Below are 25724 nucleotides of genomic sequence, written 5' to 3'. Positions count from 1 at the left end.
CAGTTTTCTCAGAACACGACACAAATAATAGCCGTTGGTGAACTCGGTTGCATTTGCAGATTTCCGCATACAAAGATATATTTAAACTTGCACAATGTTTTATTTGTCTATGGTAAATTCCCTTATTGTACAATAAAGTAAGTAAGTTTATTGTAAACATAAGCCAAATTAGAAGAAAAGTCTAGCATGTTACGACGACCATGTATAATTTTTATGTTACATCTAGAACAACTAGAAGAATAGACGTCTTTGTAAGCACTCTCTTGCAGTTTGGAAGCACCAGGGATTCCGCTAAATGATGCAAATCCCGACATCATTATCAATACTCATAGTTGAAATTTACACTTTATTTTATTGTGAATTCATTTGTAAATGAATTTGATAAAAAAAATACATGTCGCTGTTTATAAGCGTAACACTTCGCGCGAAAATTACGTCATTAGAAAATGCATTGTGGGAATGTTTTGGTTAAAGTTACCGGTGGTTAAATTCTACTATGCGCGATTAGGTTACTTTGCGGTATATCGTGTTTATACAATCGAGTTACCTTTAAGGTTACTATACCTGAATAACCGCAAACTTACCAAGGTTTGAATGCTACCGAGCGGTAACTTTAACCAGCGTTTATACAATCGGGTGCAGGAGGTTATTTCAAGGTCAACCGTGGTCTTTTACACATGGTTGACCATGTTTGAAAAATGGTCATCCATGTATTATCAGTATTAATTTCACAGGGGTAGCCAAGTTGTTTTTATATGGTACACAAAGCTTCATGAATTTGAATATGTTTTCATATTTTAAAGGAGAAATGTCGTTTTCATATCGAAAATACTAGTTTCTTAATAAATATATTAAACAACGATTTGAATCATAAATATAAAAAATGGCTAAAACATTTTGATACATAAAAAACGATGATATTGTTTTCCGTAAATCGCTCTGGTATATCCGCCACCTATGTTGTGGTGACGTCAGCTTGGCAAAACGCATATGACACGGAAGCTCGTCCATTGTTATTACGCTTGAATATATCGCGCCTATGGTCAATTTTGACAAGATCGATATTGTTTTTTTTATTTTTATACTTTTCCATTAAGTTTTATTGAACGCGTGTGTTACAGCTATATTTTTAACGCAAATCGTTATTTGAATTGCTTCAGTGCAAGAAACGTGCTGACAAAACTTCGAAATACACATACCGGATTCCATATTTTAAAATGCTTTTAATAGTTTCTGACATTTCGTGAGAAATTCTAAATGTATTAATATTGCTAGAAACATTGACCATTGTTAGGTCTTTAGTTGTTAATAGATAATGATTGTTTTGTAAATGCCGTTATTTTTTATACGCATGCATGCATCAATTGTTTTGTAAAAAAAAACAGTACTCTGAGCCCTTCGCGTATTATCCAGGACTACTGGGCGAATCAGTAGAACAGCCCATTGTATACATTTACAAGTCAACTTACAAATTTACTCAAGCTGTGGTCTGGGTCGTGATAATGAAAGTTTAAAAAAATATGTATTCTTGTCAGTATCATTTATATTCTCTTATATTCTAGAAATTATGAGAACATCAATGTGTCGGTAAAAATACGTAAGTGTGCAAACTGACTTATACTGATACTTAACACAAATAAATTTCTGTTTATCGCACATAGTAGTGAGCGATATCATTTTAAAAGCAATTACAAGCATATACATATTGTTTCCTAACATTATTAAGTACGCTATAATAAATTATTCACAAAAAGTATTATATGTTATGGGTTTTGTTGATGGGTCAAAATTAAAAGTATTGATTTCACGAACAATAAACAGCTTGGCATTTCTCAGTAATGGTAGTTATCTGGATACAATTAAATATCACAAAGGGAAGGATTACTTTCTCTCTTTCGTAACTTACACAACTACCCATGGCAAGTTGTGGGTTCTGAAATGTGTCTTATCAGTAGGGTTTTCTCAAGTTGATTTTGACAGACACAGTATTGTATTAGATAAGAGATTAGCCTTAACCCAATTAAATCAACTTCAAATCTGAAACAGTAATCACCATCACCCGCACCCTATCGACCAACGTTCCCCACACTATCCCCGTATATCTACACCTACATGCCATTGCTTTGATTGTATCAATAAATGATAGTGGAAGTTGTAATTGAAGTTTCAATAAACCTTCAGAACTGATCCAAATGTCCATTCAGTATTGACAATTATGAATCGTATAATTTAATCACATAAATCAACATTAAATTGTGTGTTTTCCGACATGTGTATTAAACACAATAAGACAAGTATTTATTCACCAATCCGTATTTCCAAACCGATGTTCATCTTGAGTATCGACATAAGATGCCTCGATGTCCGAGTCAGATTGAGACAAATCTGACTGATATTCACTAAATTCCAGCTCATGCATGTCTGGTTCAAAGGAAAACTCTTCACAATCTCTTTCGTCTGACATTTTCATCAATTTTCTTATTCAAGTTGCGAGGAATACCACATTCAAAGCCCTATTATGCCGGCTCGTTATTGAGATCATTATCATGTGTCGAATGTACAAATAAACGTCACTTCCCGTTTGAATGAAAATGTCAAATTCGCGACTTTGTTGTTATCGTTCTCGACAATAACGCCGTCATTTTAATCGAAGTTAGTTGCGAAAACGTTATATATATACATATATTTATGTTTTATATGCACTTAATTTAATAAATACAAGTGTAAAACGGGGTTTAAAAAGAACGGCATTTCTCCTTTTAGCCTACAAAAGTACGCAGGAGTTGAAAGCCCTTTTGAACACAGCATTGCTATTTTAAGTTCAATGAGTTTTAAGTAATTACACTTTTTATAATTAAAAACAATAACAAATGGAACAAATAAATGCATTTGAAAGAGTCTGAAACCAATTTGCTCTTGATGCTTTTGATTAAAATTGATATTTTTTCACTTAAGCAACATCTATACTTACAAGATTCTGTCTGAACTCGTTAAACCACTTTTCTGAAAGTGCGTCGTCCCCCACGTCCATGTATCGTTGGTCCCACTTGAGAGCGTCCTGTGTGACTGTCCACGACAACTTGATGTTGAACCATTTGTTGTCGCGGAGTAATTGCATAAAGTCTTTCTGAAAACCCCAATTTATTCAATTACTTAAATATTCATTAACTTAACCGGACCACCGAGTGACTCATTTATACCCGTTTTCAGGGAGGGTAATTTGGACATGCATGGTCGAGACAGACCGTGTTGTCATAAGAGATGTTCAGAATTAAGTGAAGTCAATTGGTGAATAAATGAAGAAGTTATGTAAAAACAAAATGTTGGGTGGGCGTGGTCTATGTGGGCTGGGCGCTCCAGGGTTGGTAATGGGGCCATGCATACATGTAGTTGAGATTGACCGTATTGTCGTATGAGAAGTTCAGTATCAATTAGAAGTTAATATGTGTAGAAATGAAGAAGTTAAAATGAATGGATGGTTGTGTTATAAATCGCCAAGTATTTAGTGAAAGCTTTATTAACTTACTGCTAAATTTCATTTTTAGAAAAGGTTAAATGAAGAAAGGTAGTCATATACTTAGCCCTTGTCTTTAATATTAAAGATTTGAGACATTTTTCTGCTAGTCTTTGTAGATAAAAACAAACATTGAGTGCAGGTGGGTATTAAATATACATTAACTCTGGTGTTTTTCCCAGGAGGGCAAAGGGTCATGGCGCATTACTTTTAAAAAGGGCATTTTAACGCGCAGTTTAGGCAAATAAGGGCAAAAACTTTCCGTGAATACCCGGCTCCGTGTAAAACATTTTTTGAAATCGAACATCGACATTTGCTTGTCATTGAAAATGGATTTCAATTGTAGTTGATAGGCAAAAATGAAAATCGATGTCAGTTAAAATCGAATTTCAATTGCAAAATCGTTTTGTGAACACGGAGCCTCGTTTCGGGAGATTCATGTAATCGCACCAGAGGAAGTTGTGGGAAAAACCATACAAATATAAACAAGCACATTTTATGGTTATTGATACATTAAACTTACTGTAATCAATATTAATATATTTACCTAGTCTATAAAAAATAGTGTACAAGGAGATAGTGGCCAGGACAGACCGATAGACAGCGGAGATCATTACATTATCCCCACGGTTTCAAAAGCGTGGGGATAATTAACACACTGTATATGTATATAATATTCACATGTAATGTGTTTTATGATAAAGACCAATACCAGGTCTACCGTATGAACTGAAATGTATACCGTAGGAACTTAAATTATACAATTAACATGAAATGAACATCCTTATCATGCTGTATTTGTTTTGTTATACTGACGATGTATAAGTCATAATATATGTTCTGTTTAGAAGAATTTCTTTTATTACTACGCACCTCGCGGACCATTGTACTCACTTATCGGTGCTGTTTATGAACGCCTTTGAAACACCATAAGGTTCGTATGATATCGAATTTAAATACATATATATCTTCCCTTCGACTTATAAGACAATTGGATACAAATAACTCTTTGGCGGGACTTATTATATAGTTTAGCAACATGTTGTTCATTTGAGCTATCCTTTTCCGATTTAAACTCTCTGATAATGCTTTAAAAGCCGATGTCAAGAAAGGCGTATCCTCTCTTTTTTATCTTCTGAATTAACTATACTAAAGCTCGTATTTTTTGTAGATACTATTTTATTGAACTGGATAAATACTTTTTACACTCTATATGTTGTACATAATACACTACCAATAAGTATGGGGCATCAGCACTTAAACAACGTTATGCAATTTCATATTGAACATGCTAAAGTGTCATGTGTAATGAACATGTACAGGACAATTAATGCCACTGTGAAATGCAACACAGGAGCGAACGTGATAGAGGTCGAAGACCATGGTTAACCGAATGAACAATATCAGTTTAGACATCGCCATGAACGGCATCAAGCCGCACTAGGTAAGCAGCTTCAAGATCTTGGGAGAAACTCTGTCCGAGGATAGCAAAATAACCCCTGAGGTCAAAATAAGAATTGCCATTGCGACCGCAGCGATTTTAAGACTTGGGAGGTATTGGGCAAGCAACTTCATCAGTTTTCCCATCCAGTAAAGGCACTACAAGTCCCTCGTAGTCTCCACCCTAAATCATTACTGCGACATCTGGACGCTTCAAGCGGACAAAGGAAAAAGATATAGGCATTTGAACGCAAATAACTCCGAAGACTTCTCCCACATGGAGCAAAAGACCAAAGTGTACGTCAGGAACAAGGCAGCACTTGTTAGCGCATATGAAATTCTTCTTAAAACAATAAAACGAAGAAAGCTGTCTTGGCTTGGACACGTCACTAGGCACGACTCACTGTGCTAGACTGTGCTCCGAAAACCGCCCTAGAAGCTTTCAGAATATATGCTAGATGAATAATGTGAAAGAGTTGACGTCTCTTCCCATGGGTGAAGTACTTTAGAAGCCATCAACAGACTTCACTGGCGGAGGATTGTTGTATCGTCTGCGAGGATTGCCAGGAAAGGAAATGGCTAGACCGTACCGGGAAGGGTATTAACAATGTTGATATAAATGAACAATGTAATAATTAATGCAGCTAGGCATTTTGGCAGTTATAAAAAGTCCATAGTAGAGAAGTCAGTAGAAGATATATTGAAGTCATAAGCTAGGGATCTCTACAGCATGTTGCTACTACACAGTGTATTCTTCCTCTGTTTTTTGGCTGGCATTTTAAAATTCGAAATTGGAGGTACGGGAGTCAGTTATAAAACTGATGAACTACGCTCTCATTACATATGTACTGCTATGAAATCGTGGATTTATTTTTACTTGTATTTTCAAAGCCTTGAGTCCGTCTCATATATTTTAGATGCTGTTGTGAATTGTTTTACTGCATCGAAAATACAAGCATTATTTTGACAAAAAAAGGTAAATGCTAAAACTAAAAATGATATTTCTTTTCCAATGCAAGATTTCAATAATAACAATCCATCATTTTAAATGATATTGCAAAACAAATTCATTTCTTTTCAATCTTGCATTTTGAATATTGAGAAATCGATTCCATAAAACAAGATGAAGTTACGTACTAAAGTATTGTTAATGTTTACAAATGTGATAATTTGTAATCACTCATAACACATATGCCTTGTGATACCTATTATTGTATATTCTACATATATTATGATAAATTAAATTCAATATTGACAATATTATTAATCAATTGGCCATTTCGTGATGGAACATCAACTTTATGAGACGGAACACATGGCCTATTATTTCGAAACAGACACTTTTATAGACAAGATACACCTTCACAACACAACACGCATCAAGAGTTTCAACGATTTAAATTCGCTCACATGAGATCTCAACGAACAAAACTTGTCTTAGTAGGTAGTGAGCATATGGTTAATCGAAAGATTAGGTATCAAACTCGTCTTACATAATATTAAGACGAAGGCTTTAAGACGAAGGCTCTGACCAAGTCTCAGAGATATAAGGTATATTATGTGTCTTAAAGAGTGTTCACAGGCTTTTTCTTTTATTTTTAAAACTTCTTTCGTCCAAACAAATTGCCTGACCAATCATTTTGGGATCGGGCTACAATGTGATTTCTCGAATGTATAAACACTTTTTTTAACTTTATTTTAAGGTCTAGTTTATTATCCAAAACCTGCCCAGATCCAAGCTCCAACTTTATATCAAATACATGTTCCGACTAAATTCAAAAATATTGTGCCCAAAGTATATTTTGTTTTCCCATTTTACCCAATGACCAAGTTTTGGATCCAATGGCAGTCAGTTTTGAACACTATTTCTTCTTTTTGACATAGAGTCCTACTATTTACCCTAAAATACCGCAGTTTCAATATTCGCCTAGAATTATTTATTGAAACGCATGTTTCTACTACATTCATGAAGATTATGCCAAAAATGTGACCTCAGGGTGTTCAAGCCTTTTCTTTATTATGAGTTAGTAATATAGTTTCTTGACCTGATATCCACTTCGGCCGAGATATTACTGAAACAAGTATTATTCGCAAAGTAAACATTGATTACGGACGGATCACTACGGATAAAAAACGGCGATAAAAGATGTTCACAAAAGCTTACCATGAGCACATTGAGCGCAGGTGAGCTAAACAGTACTTAAGCAAAATATGATCCGGAACATGTTGTTTTTACAACAATGTTTAATGAATATTATTGGTAGGGATAAATTATTTGAAAAATGTGTTGTTAAACTCTACTCAAATACAATCTAGAGACCACGATTCACTCTTAATCATAGACAATATTTTAAAGTGTACGCATTCCATGAAAAAGCCCATAAACATATACTTTTATTGCAAGCAATTGGAGTTGAAGATTGTCGTGATTCAGATAATACATTGTGCGCCTATAGATCGGGAGGTAAACAGGGACATGGCAACTGTTGGGGCATACTGCTGATCCTCATCTTAGACACAAACAGTATGTAGATGCTCCAGATGAGCCTGTACTCAATGGGAAGAAGGCGAATAAGAAAAAAAGAATAAACAGGCAAATTCGTTCAATTAGTATCCCCCGCCACATAAAGTTTGTAAATGGATGGGTGTAGACTTTTGACCTCAATGTGTGACCTTTAACTTAGCCCCTAGATTATGTGTGTTGAATGTGAAGCACCCCCAGGTGATTGAGAACAACTATGGCAAGTTTCATGGCAAAGTAAAGGAATGACTAAATAATGAATAATTCACCAAATGTGTTTACTTTGACCTTTATGTGTGACCTTGACCTTAGTCCCTAGGATTATGGGTGTTAAATGTGAATCACCCCCAGATGAATGAGGACAACTATGTCAAGTTTCATGGCTCTGGCTCATGTGTAAATGGAGATAAAGCTGTAAGCTTTTATTAAAAAGCATTTTTATCAAGATACAAAGCGCCTTAACTCCATTACTAACAGATGGTGTATAATGCCGTTGAGCGTGCATCATTTTCTTATCCATATATATGCTCATACCAAGTTTCAATGAAATCTGCAAAAGCACTTCCAAGATATGGCTTCAGACGGACGGACGGAAAGACGGGCGGACGGAAAGACGGACAGAAAACGCCAAAACAATATCACTCCGCATATGGCGGGGGATAACAAACGTAGGCATGGATAATTAATTAAATAGTGCATATTTATAAGGTACGTGTTGGTAAATTATTAGAATTAAACATCTTTTATGGTCTAGAAAATACTTTAAATGTTCAGACTGAAGCCGAAAAATAACCAACCAAACACTGTCAAAATAGACATGATAGTCAACATGCTGTTTCGCCATATTGCAAAGCATGTTTTATTATGTTTTGACATGATTCAATTAGTATATTTAATAGGGGGGATATCAGGAGTAATCATGCTTTTATAATGGTCTGACCGTAATATCATAGTTAAAACATGATTAATTATTCAAAGTCAGATGAACACCATACCAAACCATGCTTTGATCATGACGAAAAATGTGCAAATAAAATTAAATGTTTACCTACCACAGAATGTATCTGGGTCGTATTATTGTATTATACTGACAGTCCATACTTGTTCCTAAATGTCCATGAGGACCAAATATGGAAATCAATTATACTGTGAAAACCAATAAGGTTCTCAAAAAGGATCACCTAATTTGAAAATACTTTGTCAATTTGGTATCAGGCGAGGAAGCCCACGTGGACTCACTGCAGATAAGGTTAAACAATATCCTTGTACGGGACCCCATGTTGATTTGACATTTCTATTACCTGGACTAATATATAACATATTTTATTTATTACCATTTCAAAACTCACATTGGTCCCGATTAAGATACCTCATCTGCATCGCAATTTGAAAACAAACAATGGTCCTAGAGAGCAAGCAAGTTATCGACTACATTTGGTTTTGGAAAATGTAAATACCAAAATTATGTCTCGTTAAAGGGCTTTAATGCTTCTTGACTGAATTAAGCATATTTTCGCGTTTTGCCCGGGTGCCCGATTTTCAATTTGTATGAACTTAACAATGCGTAGGTCCCAAATAATCGTTTCCACCTTACATGATATCCGTCATCAGACACTAATGATGCTAATTTATGAACATAGACTTGTGGCATTCCTTTATGATATATTTGAGCATCGTTGTCAGGCCCTTCCGGTCTCATTTCTTTTCAATCCATTATTACACTTTGATAATTAATTTATCATTTTTATTAAATATACGTGTTAAGCTGTATTAGTTAAGCTAAATATTTTTAAAAATACTTGAGTTTTAATTCCCATGTATGTTGTGTTAGAATTTTCGTTCCACCTTTCATTGTATAGGCTATAAATTCATGTTGACACTTTAAACTATAATAAATACTAAGTCTTGATGCGTTAAGTTATATTAAATGAATTCATCAAGGTTCATGACAAACAACTTTCACCAATACTTATTTTGATAAGTGCATGTCATTCAACACATATCATTTTCATATTTTCTAAGTCAAGAACTCAATATCTTGATAAAACAACTCTTGCTGCAGCTGAAGGTTACAATCACTAAAATTTATTTTTATTATGTTTGATTGCTAAACCCGTGTAAAATACTGCTGAAAGCGCTACAATTACCCCCTTTATAAAATTTGCAAGTTAATCATTGTTTAAATTGTATTTCTTTAGCAATAATTATATTTTTACTGGTTGATGAAAGTGTCCCAAATTTGTTTTATTCTATGTTTTCAGATGGCATTATCTTTTTAAGATTTTTCCAATTTTTGTCTGCCCATCATGGGTAAAGACCGTGTGTGTTTGGGACCCTTTGAATCGTTTTCACTCCGGCGAAGAGACCCTTTAAATATCGCATAAAGGTCACATCTGTGTATTTCCATATTGACATAAACTAAATTGTCATGTTTAGAATAGAATCTTGAAAATATAATAGGAAGAATAATTGTATAAGAAGCATTGTTCAAAATATCTTTGTAAGTGCAAGATTACGTTTAACGGCTTTAAAAGAAATTTGTTATTGAATTTAGATTAAACTGGTTACGCAATAAAAATTAATTCTGTCAACGGCCACAAAAATACTTTTTGTTTTAATCGTCAAGCGCCGGAACAGTAGTATTTTCATCTACGTTCCTCTTTTGCAATAGTCATCTAATAATGTTTTTATTTCCTAAATACAGGCATTAACATAGCAAAGTACGGGAATGCAAAATGCTCATCCGTTCGTGTCTTCTCATTGGAATCGAGCTCAATTTAATACGTCATTTTCGCTGTCACCAAATACTGCACGTGTCCGGATTCTATTCAAGCAGATCGAGCGTTCACAACTGCTTATTATTTTGCCACGTAAATGCGATTTAAACAATCAGTGCCCCACACATTAATGATCACATGTCTTATAAATCTAATTAAATCAAATTATTCCAGAAATCAACAGTTTTGTGTGTGATTTTTTTCATTTCCACCCAAAATCACTAATAGATGTTGACAAAAAAGTCGTTGTTGGAATGAAACAAGGAGACCATATGTGTGTTTTTAAAAGAAATTGTTTCAATTGTGGTTAAAATGATCATTTTTATCGAGTATTATCGCGTTATAAATCACCAGCACTTAAAACACATGAGTTTAGAAACTCTGTGTGCAAGAGGCAGAAGTATTTCTAACGAAGGCCACGCTCTTTTTATTTCGAAGCATTGAGAGGTACCAGACGGGGTATTGTAACTCGCTTAAAAATATGCATGACGCGTGAAGCAATAATATTTCAATTTACACGTTTGCATAGTTTAAAGAAACTTTAATTTGTTGACAGTTACCAATACAAAGTTGCCATGGTTATTGTTTCAAATGTTGGAAATATGTATTCTGTGATGGTCAACATTTTTATACATTCCCGAATAAAAAAATCGAACTTTTAGCGAGAGACGTAGATAGCTGATCAAAAAGATTAAACCGTTTACTTTTGGTCTGTTTTAATGCAAACAATTGCAGTCCAGAAGCCCTCACAATTTAAAATCATTTGAAAGGCAAAATTGACCAATGTAATATTGGTCTGGTATATGATGTAATATTTTCAAAGGAAAGGAAAACTGGGCTGGTGGAGCATCGTAAATGCATGGGGACTAGGCAGAATATCTAAGAAAGCGTCCTACCAACAAGCCATTGGAGTGGCTATGGCTTTACAAAACCAAAACCAGAGGGGAAAGCAGGGACGTACACAAACCTATTGTTTTTATAGGTCCCTGCTTTCCCCCTGGTTTTGGGAAAAGCAATTACATAAGAGGCGTTTGCCGAGGAGCTACTGCATACAGAAAGGAGAAAGCGAACTCATCTACAACCTCAACATATGCTTTACAATGAAATCTGTATAAACAGGCAAAGAATGCAGAAAGCGCCAATCGGATCAACCAATCTCTATCACCTAAAATGTCCAATGGCATTGCAAGAGACGCTTTGTCCAGTGATTCGAAGACTAAATTTGAATTAAAGATAAAGACCTGCGCTGTGTCTGCTAGAAGATGTCTCCACCAAGCTCACCCGACTCGCGATATTCTTATTATAATGAAGCTCCTCGCATGGGGCGAGTTCGTCATGTGCAGTCACTGGGTACACTTTCTGCACAAAACTCGGGTTGTGAGGTGAAACGAAATTTCCCTATGCTCTCATTGTACAGTTTAGAATTTCGGCAAAACGGACGTTATTCACCTATGTTTCCTTCAATGTTGAACTTTCGTTGTACTTTTAAAACAAGATTAAATTGATAACAAAATTATTAGTTTTTTAAAATTATTTACATCCCTGCTCTCATTTGGAATTTTATATTTGAAAATAGATCGCTATTTATTTATTATTTACACATTTAAGTGCGTCTTAGAAAAATGACATTTCAATATGTCACTTAAAAAATAACATCCCCACTTAGAGCCCAATTTAAAACGCGGTCAAGCAAACAGCACGAATCCAATGAAAAAAATCTTCTGGATGTTGCAGATTGTTGACCTTTACCTTCACGAGGTTAAAATTTATTTTGTAAATATGTAAATAAAGACGGGTTTCAGAGGTTTAATACTGAAATAGTATTTTATGGGTGATATAAAAGTTATACAATTCTAAAAATACTAGTCATATAATGCGCATGCATGTTAAGGGGAACGAATGTACGAGAACATAGCATATAGCTTCTATAATTCAACATAGTTAGCTTTTTCGTTTTTGAAGAAAATTGAGTTAATCAGTAGTTACATAAAAAACTGGGCTGTTCGAAATCACTTGCTGAACATTCAAATACTTAATTATATATTGAAACATAATTTAATTGGAAATAATACTCCTAACTGACTGACTCTATTTATAACAAATCAGAGGTTGTTCTGTTTAACTTAAATAAAAATGTATACATGTACGGTCGTTCTTAACATAGAATGTATTAGCAATATTGATTAAATTAATTTCTTTATTGTAGAAGTAAAATTTTTATTATATTCATCTGTTGTTTTATCAGACTATCGATAAAAAATATAAAGATATAAAAGATAATTGTAAAAAGAAGCTTAAATAATAGTTGCACAAACATGATGAGGATTACATTGTGATAAAATGCTTCAACATGCATTATCATACTTATTTTCAATGGTGACCTGGAAAGAGATCATAAGGTAAATAACCATGTGCGGTGATCTCCGTCTTTTAATTTCATAATATAGTGATGTTATGAAAGTACTCGTTTCAATTTACGCATTAAATTATCATTATGCCTGTGTGCTTTACAAATTTATTGTTAACAATCGAAAAAGCATCGATTAAATTTCTTTAGAGATGTTATTTACATACTCGTTTTTAAACTAAGATAGTTTGCTGTCTACAAACATTGTATCAATGTAATGTCAGAAATGCTAGATACTGGAGACGGGTTCGACGTTTTGATGCAACATTTATTTGAATTAACGTTTAAACAATTTTATTAAGCAAATTAATGACCTGTGTTTTGAAGTATTGATACTTCAATTCTTTAATTCAGTGTAGTTTTTCATTTTAAAAAAATGCCATTAAATGGGCTTAAACAAATCCATAAGTCTAGGTTAATAATTTATTATTTCAAAAAATAAGAAAAAGTCGATTAAAATTATGTTCACGGTTAAATGCATTAGCCATTGACCAATTGTGGAAGTGGGGGCAAAAATAGGCTTTTTAAAAGCCTGAGTGAGTCATAGCATTCGGAAAATAATTAAAACAATACTGCCATTCAAACACAATAAACGTTGACAACAATTCGAATGTCTCATTTAAAAGCACCATTCACGCAGGAATTTCAAATCATACCTGTAACTTGTCAAGTTGCTCATGATGACGGGAAACCGGCTTATCCTCCAACCCAGTTTGCGGTGAATGGGCCTGAACCCCAAGGGACTGAACAACAGGGGAGGTTGGGGCATCAATTGGCTGGCCAGCAGATTGGGAACCATTAAGCTCATGTGCACCAGAGGTGTAAGGCCCAGCAAAGATCTCCAAGTCACGTTTCTCCGATCTCTGAAAAAGTGCCAACACTAACAAAATCAAGAAAAGAAACAAATAATGATCAGAAATACCTTATAAGAAAGGTTGTTAGTACCAACAAACCAATAAATTTCTCGCACGTTAAAACACCATTTTTGCATGCATTCTTGAATTAACATTGAGATAGACATGTTTGTAAGTTAACAAAACACATTTTGTAAATGAAGACATTATTTTGATTAACACATTTAATAATTAATCAAAGCGCTGACGGCACTGACGTTGTTAGATCTTTGAATTTATTTAATATTACAGTGACAGGGAGTGTATTTCGCTTTTTTACATAGGCCAATTAAACAGCCAAGGATAATTCAAACTGAAATGTAATAAACTTGAAATTGTCTGCAGTGGTGACAGTTTGCAAAAAATTCAAGGAGACAAATGACATTGATTTGCAATCTCTCATAATTGTATACAAGATTCACACAAACTTCGCTTATTATTACAAGCAAATTTAATCTATACATGAGTGTACCTGACGCTTTGTGGGATTCTAACATAGAATGAGCCACACAATAAAATAAAAAATAAATGTATTGGTATCAACGAGCATTGTTTTTTATTCTCAAGCAAACCGTAAGGAAAACATTCGATATTTTTCTCCTTAATATTATGATTGATTCATTTCCATTTTATTTTTATTCATGTTCATGTGTAACTCTCGTCTACTCTCAATCCCCCTGTCACTTATGTTTATATCGCACGTACCATCTACTACAATGTACATGTATAAGTCGTAAATTGACGTGTTTGTTCTACAGGTTAAATGGCTCAATACTCGCTTCGTGTGCATTAATTCCAATTTAAATTTTTCATAATAAAATACTACATGTACTGAGTTGCACGTCTATATTTAGTTACACCACTTGGACAGCCACAAGTTCGCGTTCTCATTAAAACATAGGTTTTACTTGGCGTACATGCATCGAATGGTGTACTCTGTGTATGCGTACGAAGGGAATTATAACAAATATTATCACGTTGCTAAAGAAAAACGTTGTCAATCAGTTTTTATAAGTGGAAATTATGAAATATACTTGTACTAGAATTTATATGCTACCGCTATTTTTCGGCATAGCTGTTTTGCCCAGCCTTTCACCTTCTTGACTTCTACAGCAGCCATGAAAATGTTCAAGACATTTTCCCGCCAATAGATTCTCTACTTTTTGATTAAGTAATTAAACAAATATAGGGTTTCTGTATTTCGTTTTTAAACCATGCTAACCGAATGTTGAGCATGCAACTATAGTATCCAATAAACAGTGTGTGTGCCTTTTCCTTTTCATCAGCCAATTCGTTTCAACTTGAAAGGCTAAAAATGTAATAATATCTAAAATGTCCATTTTGAATTATGTGCTTCAATATTTTAATAACATTCTAATTACTATTCTCCTTTGTTCCCTAACGAACACTCATGTTTTATTGTTATAAATTGAAATACAAAACAAACATATGAAACGATTGGGTTTTGCATATGCCAGCGTTCCGTACAAACATGGTGCACTGTCTTTAAATGTAATTTATTCAATCTCGCAGGAAAGCAAGGGCGATAGTCGACAAGCCTTAGTGCATATCGTTAATCAAAGATAGAATATCGTACCGACGTTTGTCCGTTTGCTTATAATAACACAGTTTGGAACCAAATTTCAGTCCACATGAATCGCGATTTGATTTTGATCATATACAAACGCAATGTTATATTAATTTGTGATTTGAATGTGCGGAAAGAAAACTGCTTCTTAATGAAATTCTAAAATATCACGCCCTTTAACATATTTAAGAAACTAATGTTAGATTCATAAAATGCTATTTTAGGACACATACAATAATATGATTTGATGTGTTATCGTCTTTATCTACGTATGCAAGTTTGAAAATTTAATATGTATATACATCATACCTCTACGCTGATTTGGGCCTTATACAAAGGTAGTTTATATGTTTTATTTCACGTAATTACGCGTTTACATAAGTAAATATTTGGAAGTTTAAGGAAATTCGGAATTAAGTCATACATTTGTGTTACACCGTCTCGGCAAGAATTGCAAGAAATGTAGCTCGACACAAATAATAGAATCATAGGCAAACCTCGACGTATCGTATGCTTAGCCTTACCTGATAAATTATATTTCGTCTAAAGAATTTCTGTCGTTCTTGAATGAGATATGTTGCGCATGCGCAACGCAGTTTTCATTGCGAGCGCTTCCGACGAAGCAGTATAAAATTAAGAGTGTAAAAAATCGATCGTTGATCGAAGAAAACGTATTAAATAAGAACATTTTAGTGCAGACGAAATTTGCATATAATTATCTTCTAATTTAAACCGAAATACAGATAAAAACAGTGCATGTAGTGACAAATAAACGGTTTTTAAAAAATCGTATCAACACGTTGTGGTGAAATTGAAAATTGCAAAGGGACCGACGCCAATGCAAAATCGACTATAGAGGCACAGCCCGGAGAAAAAGTGCGATAAAGGCGCGAAAGAAAAGCAGCCTTCGGTAAAAACAGTTGACACAACAAATAAGTCTTCCGAAGTTCATGTGTAAGAACTTTTAATGGCGCTGCAAGGTTCGCTGGGAAGACAAACACTTAAGTTGACTATGTTCAACACGAAATTGAACAACATGGAAGAGTACGAGGGATACTGTGATGATATGGAATTTGATGATCCATCGTAAATGATTGAAACAGATGGTGACGGCCCTTCTTCATCGGCAAATTTGAGTACAAAATGATCAAGTTAAGACTATCCTGACCGTAATTATAACAATCTCACTTTTGAAAGTCGGTTTCAGACAATATCAAAACGGTTCAAAACGCTTTAGGAATGCTAAGTCAATGTTGACGGAGTTCTGGCTGATAACATGAATGAACTTTTTGTTGAGGGCATCGATGATGACCGATACGCGGAATTGACAAAGGATGAGATAAATGCCCTTCCTGAAGACTGAGATGGTCTTGATGTGGTTAAATTGAACCAACTGATCTGGGATGCTATATCCCATATGGCCAGAACACTAGAAAAGAAGATGCAAAACATTGAAACATCCATTATCAAATCAGCTGCGATCTTGACAAAACAAGACAACAAATGAGCAAGCATTGAAAAGGAAATAAATGAAACATTTGCCACAATAGTTGATGAGTGTAATGATTCACTGGCTTTACTTGGTCACGCTAACCGACATATCAATTTCACGCGTACATATTTTTTGCCGAGTAGTCACCTGTGTAATCACGGTAGACCTTCATCATATCTGTTTGGTAATAATGAATCAAAATCTGCCAGAGATAAGTAGATTCTGCGAGAATCACCAACAGGATGTTTACTTCTGGTAGACCATACAGAGGTGAATTTATATGCAGGAGAGCCGGACGTGTTCCACGTTACGGTTTTAGAGTTGGCAGAGCACGTGTGTCGCTACCGTGGAAGAGGTCATGTTTGATTTGACACAAAGGCAAGCGCAGAGTTAAAACAACTTACCAAGGGGTTCGTCAAAGGGAGTAGCCAGGCAATGCGTAATGTAAGTACATGTGTTGTTGTCGGTAGATTAAAAAAATATGTTTCAGAAGCGCGCAAATTGACAAATGACCCACATATCATTGATGATATTGTTAAATATTGCCATTTTGAAACAAATATGTTATCAGAATTGTTCCACCAAAACTATAAATATAAATTTAATGAACGAGAAAATATTGTTGTAAACATCGAAATAAATAAATTGCTCCATCTAGGGGTTTTGAAAAAAGTTGCGCCAGAAAATTGCCAAATGTTATCACAAATGTTTCTACGGCCAAAGAAGTTGGCAAATATAGAATAATACTGAATTTGCAAAAATTAAATAAGCACATTCCATATAAACATGTTAAAATGGATACATTAAAAAAGGCTTTGACCTTGATAAATCCAGGTACATTTATGGCATCAGTTGATTTGCGTAATGCATATTATTCAGTGACAATTGCTGAGAAACAACAAAAATACTTTTGTTTTTTGAACGGAACAACAATATACATCAATATTTATTTCTTCCAAATAGCATATCTGAAGGCCCTAGATTGTTCACAAAACTACTTAAACCAGTTTATGCAAAATTGCGAAACATGGGACATGTAAACTCAGGATTCTTAATTGATAGCTTACTATGTAGTGATACACAAGATGAGTGTAAGAAAAAGTATCAGATACTGTTGATCTTATATCAAAGGTGGGTTTCATGAAAAATTAAGAAAATTAAGTATTTGAAACATCTACAAAGATTGTGTTTTTAGGTAATATAATTAATGTATTATCAATGTATGTTGCATCGACAGAGGAAAGACAAAATAATATTACAAACGCATGTCAAGAATTGGTATGTCTTCCACAAATAACTATCAGAAAAAGTGCAAAAGTCATTGGATTAATAGTTGACAGTTTTTCAGCAGTTGAATATGAAATGTTTCATTATAAAAGCTTAGAAAACGCAAAAAACAATCACTGAAGCAAAACAAGGGTAATTACAATGCTTCAATGCTCAAATTAGACTTAATGAAACAGGATATAATGTGGTGGATGCAGGAATTACATCAACAAAAAACAACAATCTTAAGAGAAAATTCAGATATAAGATTTTATACTGATGCATCTTTAGAAGGCTGGGGTGCAGTTTGCGAAGGTGAACATATTGGTTGTAGATTGTCAGTCACAGAAAGGCTATTTCACATAAGCTGCCTGGAGTTGAAAGCAATCATGTTGAGGCGTTTATGATGCAATTAAAACATAAAAATGTTCAAGTATGTTTTGATAATTCCACAGCAGTTAGCTACGTTACTAATATGGTGGTATTAAAACTGAAGAATGCAATTTAGTAGCTGTTCAAATAAAGAATTGGTCTATAGAAAACAACATGCGGTTAACATGTTCCCATGTTGCAGGCCCAAAGCTTCCAGAAATGTTGATGATAATTTGGAATGGAAATTACATTCCAAAATGTTTGCAAATATATTAAAAAGATTGAGAGAACCTGATATTAACCTGTTCGGAACAAAGTAAAATGCTAAAATATCCTGTTATTGTTCCTGGAAACATTACCCAGAATCACAACCATAGATGCATTGTCTTGTAATTGGAACACACGTTATTGTGTTTATTTATTCGCTTTTGAGTTTGTTGGGACGATGCATCCAGAAAGTAAGGAAGGATCAGGCAACAGGCATTTTGATCGCACCGTTATGACCAACTCAGACATGGTTGCCACCGTTGATGGAAATTCTGGCGAATATACCAATTATAATCTTGAAACGGCACAAGCTATTTCAACTTCCATACCAAGACACGGAACATCCAGCGTGGAAAAAACTCAAGCTGATTGTATGCAAAGTGTCCGGGAAAGTTTAAGAAAACAAGGTATTTCACAACAGTCTACCAACAAACGTCTGTTTTCCTGGAAAAGGAGATCAAATAAACAGTACTAAATATTCATATCAAGATGGTTTTGTTACTGTAGTGAAAGGCAAATCAAAAAGTTTTCTCCAAATGTGGCAAAAGGGATTAAATATTTTACTGATCAGTGTTACAATTGACTTGGTTATGTCAGTTAAAACACAGCCAGAGGTGCTCTTTGTCTTCTCTTGCTATTAATTATGAAGGATTCAGAATCGGATTACAGCCTCTTATAATATGATACATGAAAGGAATTATCATTTAGAAGCCACCTTAACCAAAAATAAATAGCTATGGTATGTTCAACATGTGCTTAAATATTTTAGAAAACTTTCACCAGTAAAGCACTTAAAGTTAACTATGAAGCTTGCAATGTTTGTTTCCTGAACGAATGCTGCGCAAGTTCAGTCATTACATTTTTAAGTGTTGAAAATATAAAAATGTTAAGAAACGAGTTTGCTGTTCAGTTCTCTAGTTCATTGAAACAAAACAGGCCTAACTTCTATGTTTCATTTATGACTTTAAAGGCCTACCCCCCAGATATGACACTACGTGTATATTCTGTTTAAAAGAATATTTGTATCGCAAAAGTAGTGCAAGAATCGCCAATGGTTGTGAACAGTTGTTTATTATGTATATTAAGCCTTACGATGCAGGTAGTAAGGAAAGTGGTACATAATGTTAGAAACATCGGGGTTTTGAAACTGCTTTGCGCGTGCGCAACATATCTCCTTTAAGCCCACTATCAATTCTATAACTGGTAGAATTGAAATTAAACGTCAACTTAATCAAGTTAAGTCGCGTTTAATTTTTAAAGTACATATTTTCTGTAGTGTCTTATATTCTGCAAATACCAGCATATGTTAGTTCACAAACGCGCGTAGGAAATGGGAAATGAACTATACAATGATATGTAAACTGTTTGACAAGAATTAAAATGTGTATGCATAAATATGCAATACACTGCATAACAAACATTTGATGCGATGGATAATAAACAACAACCCTAAAACAAGACAAAAATAATGTGAGCCGTATATTTTTTTAAAGATATTTCTTGTTAACAATGATTGATTTCACAAATTAAGCAACATAAGGATTCAATTGCTCTTCATTTGCTTTAAACTAAACATAAGTACTATTGTTTGCAATTAAAAGGTGTGATGATGCCCGACTTTGTCTTTAATGTACTTTATTAATTATGCGCGATACGAATTGTCGGCTCAGTTACTAATTAAATGTAACCCGGTTGGTGTAAAGTATACTTAAATGTACCCCGGGTACGGAAAATAAACTAAATATACTATCTCGTATCAGTGGATAATCTATTACCACATAGGGCGCTTATGGCGATTACGCGTAGAAATAGGTACAGAGTGATCTTGTTTAAGGTAGGCAATACTGACACATTTATAGAGAAACCTTTAGTCTTTTTGACAATCGCCCTTTGCTTTTACGTGTTCAACTGTAATCGCCAGCTGAACGATTCAATCGCAATTGGCGAGTTTTTATCACTTGCTAGTCGCATATTCACCGCATGAAATGTGTTATTAAGTGCACGTATAATTAAACCACACGTTAATGTTATGAAATAAAAATTATACTGCGGGACATCACGTGGGTAATTATGAGTTTATTTTTTCACCATTGAAATATATGGTACTTTAATTATTGATGAACAGCCAGTTTTCTTTCAACATATTCAAATCACACGTTCAGAGCCGCGTAATGCGACAAATGGGTCTTATGGCGCTACGGCTAGCGTAGCTAAAGCCTGGCTGCAGTATTGCGCTGTGGAGCTGCACTGTCCGCTTTATACCACGCAAGGATAAGTGGTCTCACTAGGTTTCTCCTGAACAGACTTGAGATAGGCCATAACTACGATTGCAGCATAAGACCCATTTTCACATGACGCTGGTCGTAAAAAATCTTGTTGTTTCTTTTAAATGGAACATCGAAGCACGATAATTTTCGAAAGAAAATTCGTGTCAAACTATTTATAGCAAACTGGTAAATTTCGGTAGCGAAGTCAGTCTTCCAAGAACGATTTCCATACCGACTGACCGAATACGTCAAACATTTGTTGGTAGATAATGAAACGATTTCCGTCTTGCTATACTTTCTCGGTAGTTATTGTTACCGCATCTTGAAAGCAATTCTGTTTTATCAACGTTGATCGATAGTCAATTATGCTTTCCCCGGACGATTTAGTGACCGAGTACCGAATCAAAATGCGACGTTTGCCATCGATGCGAAAAGCTGGTTTTAATAATACTATTAGTATTAATTAAACATATATCAAATACAATAATGATCATAACAAACACGTTGGTTGTTTTCTGATGAGTTAAAGCGAATATGGATAAATTATTTCCGAGTGTCACGATTGATCTCAATTAACAGCGTACTTGTTATCGTTGTGAAACAACAATTTAAAAAAATTTATATGCATATTTAAATAGAACTTTTTGTTATGCTTTACATAATGAAATAATGGTTCTATTGAACACTTAGTAAAGAAATTGTTTGCGTTTTTCTCCCGTTGATCTCATAAGAAATTTGCTGTTCAATAGGTAGCTTATAATAAATCGTCTCAGCTGCTGTGCAGCGCGCGCATTTACAGGTCCCGCTGAGTCTTAGCGAATGCATTTATTGGCTGACCTGCCCCTGTGACCTTTGAGGATCGCTGTGATTCATGATTTTAACGTAACACGCAGTGGACTATTTTTCATAAGGCAAAAATGTAATGTAAAATATACTCTCTCGCGCCGCGAACTCTTTCTCGGCGCGGATGCGCGTTGAGTGTGATTTTGGAGAAATTAGTAACCTGGACACCGATTGTCTAAACACCACTATTAACGCTCGATTGATCATTGACGGCTAGGATAATACTTAAATGTACCCCCGGCTACTCTTAAGTATACTAAATTTACCCCGGGTAAGGAACATACACTAACTCGTACTCGGCCAATTAAATCTGTACCAGAGTTTTATTCCCACCAAAATCCGATGTCTTAAAACGCGCAACTTAATACGAACAAATAATCTATTTGTGAACAAAACTTGCATGAACATGCTTTTTTGAGTCGGTGTTCCGATAAAATTGAGGCCAGTTTACAGAATATTGTCATTAATATGGACATAATGAATTGGAAAAAATAAATAGCCGACAACGACCAATTTAGCGTTAAAATTTCTGGGTACGTTTCAGTATATGTACCGTACGCTTGGTACATTTAAGTATACCCGGAGTACCCGGGGTATATTAAAGTAGTACCCGTGTCGACTATTACCAATCGAGCCTTATTTACCCTAATTGTTCTTGCGACCTTCTTGCAAACAACTAAAATCGTTCATATAGAAATTAATCAGAGGTTTTAAGTATCCATATCCTTAATCATATAAAATTATAAAAATATCTCACGAAATAAATGTCATTTCCTTTCTCAGACAACAATGCAAAAAATCTGTATCTATATATTGCGCTCCATTATAATATAAATTTTATTTTTATGTGTAAACCTGTTTTGTAGTGAACAGCATGTTCCTATTTTTGAAACTGTGACCTTGATTCAAGCCATTGACTATCCCATGCGAGGTGTTGAAATTATTTACATATTAATCAATCGGCATGATAACTTTTAGTGACACTAATCTTTACACTAACGCTTAATTGTTAACGTGAGTGAACATGAGTTTTCTTCTTAGTACGTTATTGTAAGATTGTTCAATAAAAGATTCTCTTGCAAGATATCCGTTATCAAGCTTGACACAGGCTCGTCTATAACTTAATTCCGTTAATATGTGTAAATCCTTTAAACATGTCTTTTAATTCAAATGATGTTTTTATTTTACTCGTTACCTTAAGCCCGTCTCCTGATGATTTGTTCATGGTGTTGATGCTGCCACTTAATTCTGTTTCTTTTGTCAACTTAATCATCGCATCTGTTCTTGCACCATTCTATAAAAATTGATAGTGTGTTTATTCAATTAAAATATTGAGTAAAAATGCTTATAAGAATATGATAACCAAGATAGTTTTTTTCAGAAACATTTTTGTAATATCATTTAAGGTCTTATATATCGACTATACGATTATGTTTGTATACACATGAATGTATACGACCAGTAAATTTTACTTTTGCTTTACTTATTTGTTTTGTAATTACACGAAAATGCATGTGTTTCCAAATAATTGTGAAGTTTTACCTTAGGAAACAAGTGGGCTCGCTCATCGTTCGCTGTAAATTCTAAAACAATCATTTATTGCATATATTCAAAGTGTGATTTATATAGCCGGAACAATGTGGCCTACTTTATACATGGCTGGCTACGAAGCAATTTCAATCAATCCGTTTTATCTCAATACAAGTAGTAGTCAACACATATTCATTTCTATGCATATTACGCCGTTTGAATAAGTTTTTGCGTTAGCATATAAGCATATATTAAATATAAAAACATACCTATATTTTTTCAGTTTCATTAATTGATGCGCTAAAATCTCTGAACGTCATTGATCACCGTATAAATGTCTTTTAACTCATATTACTTAATACTGCATCTGATAACCACTTTATCTTTGGACCATATATTTGGAATTGAACTTAAACAAAAAGAGGAATTTAATATGTAACCATTTACTGCATGCAATATCGGATAATCTTTACTGCAGACTGTAAACATTCTGTACTGATAAATCGTACTAAAATTTAATAATGAAATTGAAATAAAATGTTATAACTTTCTTTGAGAACTAACCTATTTTATTTATTTATTGGGAACATGATTGTATTGTTGAGTAGGGGATGTTCCGCGTGAATTGATGGTGTGATGTTGCATTTCCTTGCCATGAAGGCATTTCAAATACGCTGTCACACAATCTACGAGTCACTGCAGACACGTTATATTCACATCAAAACCTGTCTTGTTACGTTATGAAATTGTTACTAAAATGAAAATGGTCAAATTGTTATCATGCACAAGTTCAGAAATATAAAATACTTTAGTAAAACAAATAAAAACATACGACAATCAGTTTTAAAAAAGTCAATGCATGGTATGTTTTGACCTCACTGATTCAGATGTTTAACAGATAATACTTTATTCAAAATATTCTCCAATAACGCCAAAACATTAAATAATTCATATATAAGCATGTAAGTATTTTTGAAATTACTCTTACAAATAAAATATATGTTCATAAATACTTGTTCTTAAAAAGAAATACACATATTGACAAATTTTAATCGGTGCTACGTGATACAAATATAGTAACTGAGTCATGTTTATTTTGACGCAATTTAGAACTAAACGTTACCTTGCAGTTCCTGTGCTGATTCCATACTGAAAAAAAAGCAAATCACAAGAATGCCAATAGGTTGTTAGTTTAATTTGAGCTTTCATTTATAATCATTGAATCAACATATCAATTATGGCTTCGTGCATGTGCAAAATCAAATCATGACCCGTATGACATAGTTGGATTAATATAATAACTTAATAGATAGTGGACCAAACAATACTCGTAAGTTTACGACTAGGCGACTTGATTATGTAAACCGCTTTTTACAAGCTAATCGGCATGCATTTAAAGTATGTTTAAGGCATTCAATGTAGTCAGTTTCGTATTATTTTTAAATAAACGCGAGTGACACCCTGGGGACAAAATATAATTGATTATAATTTTTTTTTTTGTTAGGGCACATAGCAAGTATGTATAAGTGAGTGACCTTAGGGGACAAATCTACACGCTTAATATGTATGTGAAAGTAAAATTTAAGAATTTAAAACCAGTCAATACTATAGTTTATTAAGAAAATTACCATGAATCTTCAAAACAGTTGTATGCACTTATTTAACCTATATTTAACATTTGTCAAAACATCTCAAAAAACATCGTAGACCATCCCCTTTTTTCTGCTCATAAGCTATACATGGTTTACATAGATATCAATTAACTAAGGTGCTCAATTTTTCTTTAGTGCATTATTTTACCTGTTTGTACACATTTCGTTTTTAGAGATATAAAACTGAAATTGTGCACATCTTCATTTGAACGATGCTACTTTATGACAGTGCTGTGGTTTTCAGAAATGCATGAAGTAGATAGTCAGACAATGACTTTATATCAATAATAATAAGCTGTTAATACAAAACACACAATAACAAATAATTTTAATCATATAAGATTCACGGTGTAAGTATAACAGAACGAAACAAAACGTTTACAAAGAATCATAGCGATTTTTTGTTAATTGTTAGTTATTAGTTTTAATTCAATTATGTATGGATTGCACACAATACACTTTACTAATATAAAAGTTACCGTGCTGTATTATTTATGAAACTATCGCAGCTGATTTGCAAACAGCAGTTAGTCCATACGTTTGAGAACTTTCAATGTAGTGTACAAAATGTGTCACATTATGTGCGAAAATGTTGTCAGTACTATTTGGTAGTCACATTTTGAACAAAGACAAGAGGGCTGCGAAGTTGTCAAGTTGCCCGCCTGAGTGCACGCGATGATAAAACAGCAAATATGACATTTAAATATTCTCTCCTACAAAGGAAAAATATGTTTGAAAGTGCCTTTGCACTATTTTTTAGTTTGAGACGAAATATTAATGGAGCATGTTCGATTATTAAGGTGGTGTAGCTTCTTGATGACTGGAAAATCATACCACTCATACATAAAAAAGCTTTCAATTAACTTTCCTTATTACTAAAAAATCGCCCATTCGC

At 34.0% G+C, this 25724-nt stretch overlaps 1 protein-coding gene across 7 annotated transcripts in view; it reads right to left on the bottom strand.

Annotated features, from left to right (window-relative positions):
• Nucleotides 1-25439, bottom strand: part of LOC127845541 (mucolipin-2-like) — a 64053-nt gene extending 38614 nt beyond the window's left edge. For 4 of the 7 annotated variants that reach the window (XR_008033252.1, XM_052376552.1, XM_052376556.1 and 1 more), the window contains exons 1-6: nt 25309-25439; nt 24301-24326; nt 23190-23230; nt 22843-22941; nt 13316-13522; nt 2972-3127 (exon numbers count right to left, since the gene is read on the bottom strand). Coding sequence is in view for 6 of the 7 variants with exons in the window: in XM_052376552.1 (XP_052232512.1) it covers nt 2972-3127; nt 13316-13522; nt 22843-22941; nt 23190-23230; nt 24301-24325 (528 nt within the window). In the remaining variant the exon portion in view is untranslated. Of the gene's footprint in view, nt 1-2971; nt 3128-13315; nt 13523-22842; nt 22942-23189; nt 23231-23446; nt 23587-23741; nt 23874-24300; nt 24327-25308 lie in introns of all 7 variants that reach the window. The other 3 variants (XM_052376554.1, XM_052376555.1, XM_052376553.1) reach the window with 3 other exon arrangements.
• Nucleotides 25440-25724: the final 285 nt, after the last annotated feature.

The sequence above is a fragment of the Dreissena polymorpha genome, chromosome 9, assembly GCF_020536995.1.
Source record: "Dreissena polymorpha isolate Duluth1 chromosome 9, UMN_Dpol_1.0, whole genome shotgun sequence".
In the NCBI taxonomy this organism is placed as follows: domain Eukaryota; kingdom Metazoa; phylum Mollusca; class Bivalvia; order Myida; family Dreissenidae; genus Dreissena; species Dreissena polymorpha.
This window is presented reverse-complemented; position numbering and strand designations above follow the sequence as displayed.